The 13440-nt window shown below is 37.7% G+C and overlaps 1 protein-coding gene across 5 annotated transcripts in view; it reads right to left on the reverse strand.

Annotated features, from left to right (window-relative positions):
* Positions 1–5340: 5340 nt before the first annotated feature.
* Positions 5341–13440, reverse strand: part of CTTNBP2 (cortactin binding protein 2) — a 147615-nt gene continuing 139515 nt past the window's right edge. For 4 of the 5 annotated variants that reach the window (XM_049641720.1, XM_049641721.1, XM_049641723.1 and 1 more), the window contains 4 exons: positions 13155–13218; positions 11468–11600; positions 10136–10231; positions 5341–6289 (listed from right to left, as the gene is read on the reverse strand). In XM_049641720.1, the coding sequence (XP_049497677.1) occupies positions 6044–6289; positions 10136–10231; positions 11468–11600; positions 13155–13218 (539 nt within the window). In that variant the 3' untranslated portion in view covers positions 5341–6043. Of the gene's footprint in view, positions 6290–10135; positions 10232–11467; positions 11601–12310; positions 12354–13154; positions 13219–13440 lie in introns of those variants that run through there. The other variant, XM_049641725.1, reaches the window with a different exon arrangement.

Consider the following 13440-nt stretch of genomic DNA (forward strand, 5'->3'; position numbering starts at 1 on the left):
AAACATGCCATTAGAGTCTTATTAGGGATTGTAACTAAATCTGTAGATGACTTTGGATAATATAGACATTGCAACATTAATTCTTCCAGTCCATAAACCACCGATCATCTTTCCATTTATGTCTTCTTCAATTTCTTTCATCAATGTCTGATAGTTTTAAGTGTACAGACCTTTTACCTTTTTGGCTAAATTTATTCCTAAGTATATTATTGTTTTTGATGCTATTGTTAATAGGATTATTTCATTTATTTTTCAGATAATTTGTTGGTAGTGTATAGAAATGGTGTTGATTTTCACGTGTTGATTTTTTATTCTATAACTTTACTGAATTCATTGATCAATTATTTTTGTGGAGTCATTAGGATTTTCTATATATTAGATTATGTCATCTGCAAACAGAGACAATTTTACGTCTTCATTTTTGATATTTGATGCCTTTTTATACCTTTTTTTATTGCCTGATTACTCTGGCTAGGACTTCTAATACTATGTTGAATAGTAGTGGTGAGAGTTGGCACCCATGTCTTATTCATGATCTTAGAGGAAAAGCTTTCAACTTCTCACCATTGAGCATGATGTTAGCTCTAGGCCTGTCCTTTATGTTGAGATACGTTCCTTCTAGATTCAATTTGTTGAGAGGTTTTTTTGTATCATGAATGGATGTTGAATTTTTGTCAGATGCTTTTTCTGCATCTATTGAAACGATCATATAATTTTTATCTTTTATTGTATTGATGTGATGTATAACTTTATCAATTTGCATATGTTGAACCATCCTTGCATTCCAGAAATGAATTCCACTTGATCATGGTATATGATCCTTTTAATGTGCTGATTGATATTTTAAAGTTTATCAAACCTCACGTTCCTGGTACAAATGTCACTTGGATGTAATGTATCTTTTTCATACGTTGCTGGATTCTATTTTCTAATATTATTAATGATTTTTGCTTCTCTGTGCACAAGGATTATTGGTCTATAGGGTTTTGTTTTGTTGTAATGTGTTTGCTTCCTGTTTTTGATTAATTGGTTGTTTTTTATTCCAATTTCATCTCCACGTTTGACTTGCTAGTTACACATTTTGTTTTAATTTTAGTTTTTCTAGTTGGAAGGTGCATATTTAACTTATGACCTTGTACCTTCAAATAATACTGTAATACTTCAGGTAAAATGTAAGAACTTACCATTGTTTCTTCCATTTCTCTCATCCTGTCCCATCTCTTGTGCTTCTGTCATACATTTACTTCTATTTATGTCATAAACTACATCCATTCATTGTTAATTTTTTCTCTTTAAGCAATTATCTCTTAGATAATTTAAAAATACAAAGTTTATTTCCCACATACGTATTATTTCTGGCATTGCTCATTTTGGGGGGTAAGATACATGGTTTGATCAGGAATCAATCATTCATTTGAAGAACTTCCTTTGGTATTTCTTGGAATAGAGATCTGATGACAGCAAGCTTTTTTTCTATCTAAAAATATTTTATCTTCATTTTTACTATAAAATTTAGTGTATGACAAGAACTTAGAGTATGAAATAATAATGTAAGATATCTCAATGCTTTTTTATATTGATTATAAAAATCATTTTTGAAATAATGTTTGGATATAGTGAATTAAATAAACTTTGCAATAATTTTACTTTTTATTTAAAAAAATTTTTTTTAATGTTTCTTTTTGAGAGAGAGAGAGAGAGAGAGAGGGAGAGAGGGAGGGGCAGAGAGAGAGAGGGAGACACGGAATCCAAAGCAGGCTCCAGGCTCTGAGCTGTCAGCCCAGAGCCTGATGTGGGGCTCGAACCCACAAGCTGTGAGATCATAACCTGAGCCAAAGTTGGACACTTAACCAACTGAGCCACCCAGGCTCCCCATATATTATTTTAAGCCCCCTTAAAAGGTGTGGCTACTAGAAAGCTCAAAAGTATGTATGTGGCTCACATTTTTGGCTAATATTACATTCCTTTTGGACAGCACTGATCTCTCTAAACAGGCTTTTAAAAATATAAATGAATGCCTGATAGTTGCTTAAAACTCTCCAGTGACTTCTCATTGTGCTACAGATTCTTACCAGAGCCTACATCAGAATCCAACCTTTGCCACACCACCCACCTTCATCTCTGTTAATTCTTCTCCTGGCTAAATGTGCTTCAAGCTCCAGGCTCCTTCCTGGTACTTCTTTAGGGCAGTTACCAGTTCTGTAACTTCTGGCTCCTGCATCCCTTCATCCCTTTCATCCTCACATACCAGAGTAAATGTTAGGTCCTTGGAGACCTTTCCTTGAACTAGTCTGCCCTAAAGTAACCCTTCATCCATGACCTTTTCCAAGCGGTGCTCTATCACATCGGTCTGATTTCTTTTACAGAACATACAGGATATAAAGTTACTTTGTTTTGTTTCTTTATTTACTCACTGTCTCACCCCAATAAACTGTAAGCTCCAAGTTGAGAGGCACCTGGAACCTCCTAACACCCTATCCCTAGTACACATTACTTTAATGAATAATGAATGGCTGAAGACAAATGAAACAAATGTCTGAACAAATGTAAACTTCTGAACTAGCTAAGGAAAAGTATATTCTTGATTTTCTTAAAATATAAGCCAAATAACTTTTATGGTATGGTTAGCTGACTCCCTCATATCAGAATATATAAGAACAGGATTTCTGATTTTCTGTTGTGCTTTTCTTTATGGGAATAAGAAGAAGCTCTAATTCTCTCTCTCTCTCTCTCTCTCTGTCTCTTTTTTTTTTTTTTTTTTTTTAACTGAGGATACTGAAGCCTAGAGATAGAAAGTGTCAGCTTTGTGGCCAGAATGTGAGGTCATGACTCCTGATATTGTTATCATCACCATTAAAGAGAGAATAGGCACACCGTGTAACTGCATATCTCTTCTCTATTTCTATAGTCCCCTCTAATTAATACTCAACAGACATCTTTGTCCACAACTAAACATTTATTTATAGTAAAAACTAAACAAAGGATATCTATTCACTAATTTACTCCTTTAATATTTGTGGGAAGTTCTCTGAGAAGGATGATCTTGCAAAGAGGTGGCATAGAATTCAGAAAACGTCAAATAACTTCAGAGATTGACTTTTCTTTAATGGGTCATAATTGTTCCTAATAGGCACCTCAATCAGGTGATGGCTACGGCTAGCCAATTAAACTTAATTTTCAATTACAATTTATTAACTGCACAGAAAAAAAATACTGCGTTTTTTAAAATTCAGCCTTGTTGATCAAAATTGGCTACTTTTCCTCAATAATCAGATTTTATGAAGTCTATACTTGTTTTCTCTTTTATATAAGCAAATGTGAGATACATTAGTTTTTTTTTTTTTTTGAGAAACTCAACCTGAAAATGGAAATTGCTCATGTATTTTACAGTTTATTTTCAATTATATTTCTATCACTTGTTTCATGTTCTTATTTAAAATCTGATGCTTATAATATAGGTGCATTTGTGAATTGATTATACGCTGAAAATATGTTGGAATGCCTCAAAGAGTTGTAAGATTTATTAGGAATGAGGGAGTTATTAGCTAGGAACACTTTATTGTATAACCTCATTTAATGCTCACAGACAACTCATGGGTTGTAAGGACCCTACTTTACTGCTGAGAAAACTGCATTAAAGAAATAAACTTGCCTTAGACCTTACAGCAAATAAATGACAGTGCTTCATTCAGCCCTAAGGCAGTTTATCATCAAAGATCTTTTCACTCCATGCCATCCCCACCACTAGGCTCCCTTACACCGTATCGACTCTGAAAGATTTTTGGTCATGTCCACAGAAAGCTATGCTTCACATCACAGCCCAGTACATACATGCATACATCTACATAACAGAAACAAACCATTTTTACCTTGACAATATGATGTACTGTGATACTTTCTATTCTTTTAAAAATGGCTAGTTGTGGGGCGCCTGGGTGGCTCAGTCGGCTGAGCATCCGACAACTTTGGTTCAGGTCACGATCTCGTAACTTGTGAGTTTGAGCCCCGTGTCGGGCTCTGTCCTGACAGCTCAGAGCCTGGAGCCTGCTTCCGATTCTGTGTCTCCCTCTCTCTGCCCCTTTCTGACTCGTGCCATGTCTGTCTCTCAAAAATAAACATTAAAAAAAATTTTTTTTAAATGGTTAGTTGTGACTCACTAAATTGAGATAAAGATCCATTAGTGGATCTCTATCTGTATTTTGAGCCTCTGATCTAAATGCCCTCTTTAGACATCTTGCAGTCTGCCATCCGATTATAAAAAGTGTACATGTTGAGTTTTACTGACAAAGCTGCAAGATCAGGTACTATAAGTCATCTCAATAATGTATTTCAAATTTGCTTTTGTTTTCTCTGGTGCTTGACTATAATGGGATCTTTATCTTCAGAAAAGCAGCTAATATAAAACATGGTGCCTAATCAAAATGCCTAAGAATTTCAAATGGATATAATCTAAGCAGGTTTAAGTAAGCAGGAGGAAACACATCAGAGCCACCCAAATCTGGTTTCTGATTTTGAGATTATTTAGTGGCTTTGTGAAAACACTTGAGAGAAGTAGCAAATGCCACCAGGGCACCAAGAATTTGAGTCCAACTCAAAGGACTTATTGTGTTGAAGACTAAGCCTTTCCCCTGGCCTCTTTCTTCCACCCACACTCTGTCCCTTGTCCTCCCCGGTCCCCCCAATCCCAACCTCACTGCACACTTTGCTGTGCATAAGGGCCCATCTCTCTACCCCTGGGATTCGCCTTGCAAAGATGAAGCTCAGGTAGAAGGCTGACACATGTTGGAATCGAGTTCTTCCCTGCTAGAAAGATCTCTAATTCATCCCTTGTGGAGTAATCTTAATCACACTTTAAGTTCCTTGCAGACATTTTTGTAGAGTTTAATATAGTATCAATGTACATGTGTATACTTAAATATAAATGACCATTCTGGCCAAGAGAGGGCTTATAATACTCTTAGACAACTATTAATTTTTGGTATAAAATCATACCTTTTGGGGGGTATTTATGAGAGAAAAAGATGTTCAGTGAACACCTTATTCTTAGAGCTCCACTTAAATGTTTTATTTTTATTTAACACTTTCTGACAAGAGTGGGCCTTTCTGTGAACAGCTACTGAAAAGCCAATGTGGAGAACACATTCGGTAAGTGAACACAAAGAGCTATATAGATAGAAACTCTACTGCAAAAGCATTTCACCAATTCAGTATTTTATTGGTGTCAAAGCATTTTAACTCTGAATTGTATATGTAATTTCATTAGTAATTTTCAAAGAAACACTTCCAGAAAATATTGTCAACTTTATCAGTTGTGCTACTAGAATTAAATAGAAGAGGGAGTTAACTCTAAATTAATTTATTGAAGCATTTGCAGTTATATCCACTTAGGTACAAAACTTTTGTAAGAAAGATAACACTTTTATTGCATTATATAATTTCATATTTTGCAGGAGTCATAATGCAAACTTATATGCATATACATAATGCAACCAATCAGCAATTTAACCATGAAAAGATTTAAAATGTAAAACTAGAATTTAACAGGCAAAATACTTAATATGGCTTTTAATGGAAATTAACTGTTTAGAAATGGTTTGTTATTGCCCCTTTCTAGTCAACATAAAATTATGATCGCTATTTAAAAGCCAATGTTGTACATTTTGTAACGTGTATGCAATATGGTTCATGGACTTTTTAAAATATACATATATACATATATATAGATATACAGTACACTGACATTCTAATACCCCTGAACATGTTGATTAAAACTATTACAATATTTCTATTATAAAACTACTTGAAAAGTTGGCATCACTTCCTGGTATTGAAGTTCAATCCTACAGAATTGGGAAAAAAAAAAAAAAGTGACAAAATGTTGGTTATAAATACATTCTTTACAAAAGAATTGAATAGTGGTCCCGCACTCATACTTTATATTACAGTGAAAACATTTCCTCCATTTAAAGGTATTTACATCTTGTTGTCCTTGGTTTCTGTGTGAAATATACAGAAGTTAAGAATGAGACAATTGTAGGCAGGCCTATTGGTTAGGTTTTTCTACTTGTTCATTTTGGTGGAAGTTCCAAATGTCTTCTTTTGTGTTGTTGTTTATTTCTATTTGCCTTGTATTACTGCTGCTGCTGCTTCTTTTGGTGTTCTGGGAACACTGGGTGACTTTACTTCGAGGAACAGGAAGGAAAGATTTAACTCTTGAAACACCCAACTCAATCTTTGATTGACTGTTGCTGCATTCCGTAGTTTCATGGCTGCTGAGAGGACTGACCTCCTGTAAGACAAGAGAAACAGAACAAGTTTGTCACATTTCTGACATGGTTACTAACTGCTAACAGTGGTCCTCACTCTTCCTCCTCCGTGTGTCTGTGCAAGTATGTAGGAGTTTCCCCCTAAATATGGTTCTCTTGAAAAACCAAATAGCAGACTGAGTGACTAACTTCCTCCTTCAGGCCCTTCGTGTGTCACAAGACTCTGTGAATCACGAGTCTGGGACCTCCTCACCAATGGGAGCTTCTTGAAGGCCTGGCCCCAAAGGAATCATCAAATTGGAGTGGTCAAAGCAACTGTTTGTAGGCAGCTCTACAAAAATCAACTATATCAACCTTGGGTAAGTCCCCTAACTTTTCTGCTTTCCTGTAAACTAAAAAGTAAATGCTCAAAAAACTGCATTGATTAACAGTTTAACTACAAAGCATAGGCACTATTCTAGGTGCTTGTCCTAAAGCAGAGAGCATAGTGGTTTAAGCCTAGTGGAAGAACGGGACAGGTAAAATGATTTGCCCCCAGTCTCAGTGATTAAGAACAAGATGTCAGGCTCCCAACTCTCACTCAAGGTGTTTTCCCCTAGAGCGTCTAAAATTCCACAACCAATGAACATGGAGCCCCCTAAGGGAGTTCCTAAGGCATTTCCAAATGCCTCTCAAGCAGTTGACATTGATTACTTTCTCTCTTTTAATGCAGCCAAATAATAATGTAGCCATTAAAAGATTTAAAATGTAAAAACTGTGTGGCCTTAGCTGGCAGTTGAATTCTCTTGGGAATCTTTGTAAATCTGTAAAATGGGACTTAGCCATGGGCCTAGTAAAGACCAATCCCAATTTGTGATTTGATCTGAAGAAATGGCATGTTGTAATAAAGGTAACGGCCGGTTGGCAGATAGAGTCTCTGAGTGAGGGGAAGGAAACGTGTAAATAATTTTGCCTTGATTAGTGCCAGGTCCCAGAGAGAGGAAAGGTGATATGTGGTGTTCTTTGCTCCTCTGTGCAGTCATCTACATCATGGTGGCAAGGAGGCTGGGGGGCAGGGGGAATGGTGTGTGTGCGTCTTTGTGGTCTGAGATGGGAAATGCCAATGTGAAATGAAGTAACAAGAAGCCTCCACCACAGCTAACCATGTGCTTGGAGTGTTAAGGTGTGAGGATGGAACAGGTGTGTTAGGACCACAGACCTTCAAGGCTGGGAGTGTGAGAACAGGGCAAGTGACTGACTGACACCCTGGCCACTAAACACAGGTTTTGAGGTGTTTTCCCTAAAGCTAAGAGGTACAAGAGCCTGGGACTGGGAGAGTTCAGGGTGTTTAGTGTTTTCTGGGCTAAAACTCCAAAGTTCTGTTAACCATATTAAGTTTACTTATGCTCAACATTGATATTAGGCTCAAAAAAAGACCCTGTGAGTTTGTACAGAAAGGTGTTGCATATAAAGTTTCAATTTTTTAAAAAAAATATTATTAAACCAGAGCAATTCATATTGACTAGCTGCTGCCAGCTAGGAGAGTAGTAGTAATCCCTGTTCCCTAGCTGGGGAAGCTGAGGAGGAGAAAGTAAAGGAAAAGTGTTTTCCACTAGAGAGCCATCTTTTTTTTTTTTTTAATATTTGGTGTATTTTTGAGAGAGAGGGAGACACAGATCCGAAGCAGGCTCTGAGCTGTCACCACAGAGACCGATGTGGGGCTTGAATTCACAAACCATGAGATCATGACCAGGCACCCCTATTGGAGATGGATCTTTAAGGATGTATAGGGCTGTGAAAGGTGAAGAGGAGACATACGGTGAAGACAGGAAGGTGTAGAGTGTGGTACAGAAACGGTGGATTACATGTAAAAGTAAGTTACATAAAGATACATTTAGAAACAAGAAGTGGCGTGGACAAGAAAGTGGACCACAGACCAAAGCTGTCTTAGACCAGTGGGTCTAAGCACTGGCTGCAATTCAAAAACCCCAAAGTCCAGGTTGCACCTCAGACAGATTACATCAGGACCTCTGGGGAATGTGATCTGGGCGCTGGGGGGTTTAAAAAGAAATCATCAAGTGGATTTCACTCTGCAAAGATGAGAACTTTTGTTTGTGGGAGATTAATTTGATTTTCAGGAAAAGACAATATATTAGTGTCTGTTCTATCAGTGATTTAAATATATGTATTTGTTTTTATTAATCCCACTACATTCCCTTACTGTTGGAGCAGTAAGGAGTTCTGTTATGGCAAATGATGATTGTTGAAAGTGATTTCAACTAACCCAGAGAGCTCTTCCTTTAAGAATTACTTCCTGATAACAGAAGAAACTGGGCATCTAGCCAAGAAATGCTAGCTGAGTTCATCAGAAATCCAGAAAAGCAATGAGCCTGCCAAGCTTTCAGAAAGCTGTCAAATGTGTTACTTTGCCCTCTGCTGGCAGGTTCTGAGAAAAACACCTCCTAGCCATGGCAGACCAGGCCCTTCCCATGTGTTCATTAGGCAGTTGTCCTAATACCCACCTCAAATCACAGATTCAAACCACCCTATGGTTCTTTTATAACAGCCCAGAAGGCATAAAAGGAAACTTATTCTTTTAAAAAAAATCTGCCCTGAGCATATCTTTCTTTCAGTACTAGTTTTTGTGGACAGTACCTTACTGTAGCAACCAGTCAGTCCTGTGACAGAGAAATAGGGGTACAAAACCTGGTCTCCAATCATTAAACCGTGGCAGCTGGTTACTACCAGCCAATATTTTTACAGAGGAAAGTGACTTCACCCTGTGGAGAAATAATGGTTCACTGTTCTTCCTCACAGACTTCATGGCGTTTCCATGGACTGTTCCACAAGGAACCTTATAAAGAGTGGTCCCAAGAGATCCAAGAAATGTGCTTTGAACCAAAAGCTGAAGGACAGCTCCTGAACAAAATATCTTCCAGCCTAAATTCGCAACAGAGACTCCAAGTCACCTCCTTAGGGCAATGTCCCTTACATGCTCTCCAAATTATGCTTTTGCTGGGCTTTCGAAACTGTTCCCTATTGGGGAGGAGAGGCAGACATTATGATAGGAGTGAGACAGAAGGTCATGCTTTTCCTTTATAGATCATCATGTTATATATTTTTTACTTAGGACCTCAGCCTTGCCAATACCTCCCACCTTCTTCCCCCAAAACATACAGCTCCCATATAACTAATTGGGACTGAGACCTAATAGAACAGTGGGAGAGCAGGGGCTGTGGTGAGCAGATAAGGATTAATAATTCAATACTCTCAGCATGCTTACTTTATAATCCTGCACTGTGCAAACCCCCCACAAGTCTTGGTAAGCCACCCTGGGAACGGATGGGAACAGGATGTGAACCACACTCCACATGGCTTGGTGAACAAAACAACTATTACTCAATGCCTCTGTGAAACCTACATCCTCACAGAGTAACTACTGGGTAAGAAGTAGTTTTATTGTTTCTGTTCACCCACGAGTACCATGCTGGGCCATCTGGCATTTATTAACCAACCACAGAAGTTATTTTGAGAGGTTAATGAAATCTATTGGAATCCTGGCTCTTCTATTTACCATTCTGACGTGTTTTTTAAAGGAAAGTATCTCACGGAAACCACTGTGTGTCATGGCAAAACTAAAAAGGAGATTTTTTTTCCACATGTAATAGACATTTACATTATTTAGCCCTTTGGAATTCCAAAATGCAGGAAATCTTAAAGGTTCTCGAATATATTTTAAAATGGAACCACCAAGACAGAAGTTACAGTATATTTAATTTTAGCATACATGAATGAAAACAAATGGAGACCTTCTCAAAAGACGTTCAAAATTTTGGAGTCTTCCACAGCATTTCTTTCTAACATTTTGTTAGAACATTGCTTGTTCTTACCTTTGGTGACACTGGCATTCTTGGATTAACAGTTGAAAATGCAGGGTTGTTTCTTGAACCATCAAACCTCCTTAAATCATCCCTGGAATCAGCAATCTGGAAAATGCACAAGTTATCAAAGCACAACTTAAAGTCACTACAGGAAACCCACAGAAGTGTTACCATTCTTCTGACCCTTAGGAGCTCTATGAACACGCACTCAAGGACTGTACTGTTTACGACAAAAGACTTGAAGTCTTTAAGTGAAACTACCAGAAAATGCATGAGAAATAATCTCTATGGGAAGAGAGTCTGTTTTTGTTTTTAATAATCAAAAGAAGATGGCCAGATGAGCCCTATAGAAAAAAAAAATCTTTCTTGGCAAGAAAGGCTAAAATTGTAAGATTTCAGTCATTACCTTAATTTTCCAGTAGGTAAGTATTTCATCTCCTTTAAGACAGCCAATTCTACTCTGTCCTAGAGACTAGGACTGTGCAGATGTAAGAGCTGAGTCTTGCAGTGGAACCTGCACATTATAACCACCTGCTTATCCTCCCTTTCACGTAAAGGGCATTCATAATGGAAGTCTGGTTAGATTTGCTGCAGCTCGAAGAGTCCCAAAACAGGTTGAGCTTGATGCTGGTGAAATCACCTTTGTGAATCTGGGTCACTGATTTCTATATTTGGATCTCAATTTTCACAGCTTAAAGACTATGACTACATGGATTATACAGGCCCAATTTTCTTATTTGTAAGGAAAGTTGTGGCTGTTCCTGTGTCTATAACATGAGTCTGCTGTGATGCTCTCTTACGGACAGATGACTTATATGCCAACCTTAGGAAAAAGGGAAAAAAAAGCCTGGGTAACCTAATGCTGCCTGAATGCGCTGCAATTTTAACCTCAGGTATTTCAGAAGAGTTTGGAAAACAGGCTGTACTAAAGAGAACTCCATTATTTTAGAAAAGATATTTTGGAAGAAAAAGCTTTTTTGAAGCCAGGTAAGGATGGTTTGATTTGGAGCATTAACCATACTATTCAATAAGGAATTTCTTTCAGAGAATGAGTGTTGGTTCTAAGAATTCTCTCTTCTGGGGTGGCCTGGGTGGCTCAGTCGCTTAAGCGTCCAACTTTGGTTCAGGTCATGATCTCACTGCTTGTGAGTTCAAGCCCTGCGTCAGGTTGTGTGCTCAGAGCCTGGAGCCTGCTTCGCATTCTGTCTCGCTTCTCTGCCCCTCCCCCGCTAGCATTCTTTCTCTCTTTCTCTCAATAATAAACACTAAAAAAAAAAAAAAAAGCAATCTCTCTTCTGTTGGGCAAGCCATTCAATGTCCTCCCCCATTTGTACTGCTTACCTTGCTTATATCAGATTCAGATCTGCTGGAGCACATACTCTGAAGTTCCTTGACAAGGTCTGCTTCATCATCTGAACCCAGAGAGAGTCTCTGATCCAAATTCAATGTCAATGATAGATCATTCTCTAAAGACCTAATACAAAGTTCAGAAAAGAGTTTTTCAAAGTGGGAACCACAATCCAGTTTTGGGGGTTTGGTGTGGGGTAAGAAAAGAGTTTTTAAATATCCTTTTAAAAGGATTTTAAAATGTCATTTGATGGCACAACTCACTCTCCTACAATTTTGGTAACTCCCACTCAAAATACTTCTCAATAAGATAAAATTTTATTCACTGAGAAATTCACTTGGTTTACAACATTCCGGTATCCTTACTGTTCCCTTTTCTTCCCTTTCTCCAAGCCTAAATGAAACTGAGACACTAAATACTGTGGAAGAAGGGGGCAGTGTGGTACACTCAAACAAATCTGAATTTCAAACTTGGCTCTACCACTTACTAGCAGCATGGCCATGGGTCACATTTTTTTTCTGCCTCCTGAACAGTTTAGTTTCTGGGTTCCCTTTGCTGTAATGGATTCCTTGTATCTGTATTATAGAGTTACTGGGGAACTCACATGGGCTGCTATATATAATGGAGTTAGCAGTGTGTCTGGCAGAAAGAAACATCTGGTATGGTTTCCCTTATCAATCTTCTCTCTCTTTACACCCCATTTCTGTAATTCTGTGAACCAGTGTTCTAAATGTTACCTGTCAAGTGACAGGGCACACAATTTATTGGGTTACAACGGAGAGCTATTTACAGACTGTCCTAACATTTCTATTCTATGATTAACCAAGCGTTTGTACCTCAAAATCTGTAAGCTGAACCAATCAATTCCGTACAAGCAACCTAAGAAAATAAAATGATCACTTTAAACATTTAGCACCTAAAAGCAAGTTTCTATAAATCTAGTATTTAAAAAAAATCACTCCTCTAAAGCCTGTTTAAAAGTTCACAAATGTAGGGTTTTATCAGATCTTTATGTCAAATGCATTAATGATGATCAAATTAGATGAAAAATGAAGCCAATAATGATTCTGACCTTTTCAACAAACTAAAACCAAAAAAGGGTTTATGTTGAGCTTAAAGAACATGTTTTTTTAAATTTCATCTGAAGGGGAGAATACGCCATCCCAAAATGTGTCACTCTGGCATGTGGGTTATTTTGATGTGAAGTCAATCAAGACCCAGCTGACTCAAGAAAAACTTTTACCTCTCCCTTAAGTACCTAAAAGAATTTAGATCGGGGGCTGGTCCAGAAAGCTATTACCAGAGATAACTTTTATCTGAAATACCTATCTGTCTGGCAGGCAAGCATCTGCTCTTGGCGTCCTGTGAAGCACCCCAGGCCCCTATCCCATTCCTTAGCTCAGGATAGCATATAAGCCTCAACAGCCCGACCTGCTGAGTCTCCTATCTTTGGGGCTCCCCTACATAGGAAATTAATTTTTCTTCTGGTAATCTGTTTTATGTCAATTTGATTATTAGGCCAAAGAACTTACAAGGGAAAATTGTCCCACCATTACACATTCATTTAGATTTCAGTTTAATGAATGACCTCCATTTTTTAAAAAAATTATTTTAACGCTATTATAGCTACACAAATAATGGGAACACGTATCATTTGCTCCAAGTTAAAGGGAAACTTACTTTTGTTTTGACAGGGAAGCATTCCTGTTACAATTCTGCTGAGACACAGCTTTAATTCTGATACCTGTTCAAAGAAAAATACAGTAAAATTACCAATAGAATGAACCACTGTCCCTGTGCATCTTGAATCTGTATTAAAAAGAAACAGACTATGGATTCTGCACTTTGGTATGGTTTTTGGATTGAATCCATCTCTTGAGGCGTTTTTCCTCAGGGCAGTAGCTCTGGATGTAGCTTCCTGCCCAGGCACTGCTGTTACAAATGAACGGTCCCTCTTCCAAAATTG

The sequence above is a fragment of the Panthera uncia genome, chromosome A2 (assembly GCF_023721935.1).
Source record: "Panthera uncia isolate 11264 chromosome A2, Puncia_PCG_1.0, whole genome shotgun sequence".
Classification (NCBI taxonomy): Eukaryota; Metazoa; Chordata; class Mammalia; order Carnivora; family Felidae; genus Panthera; species Panthera uncia.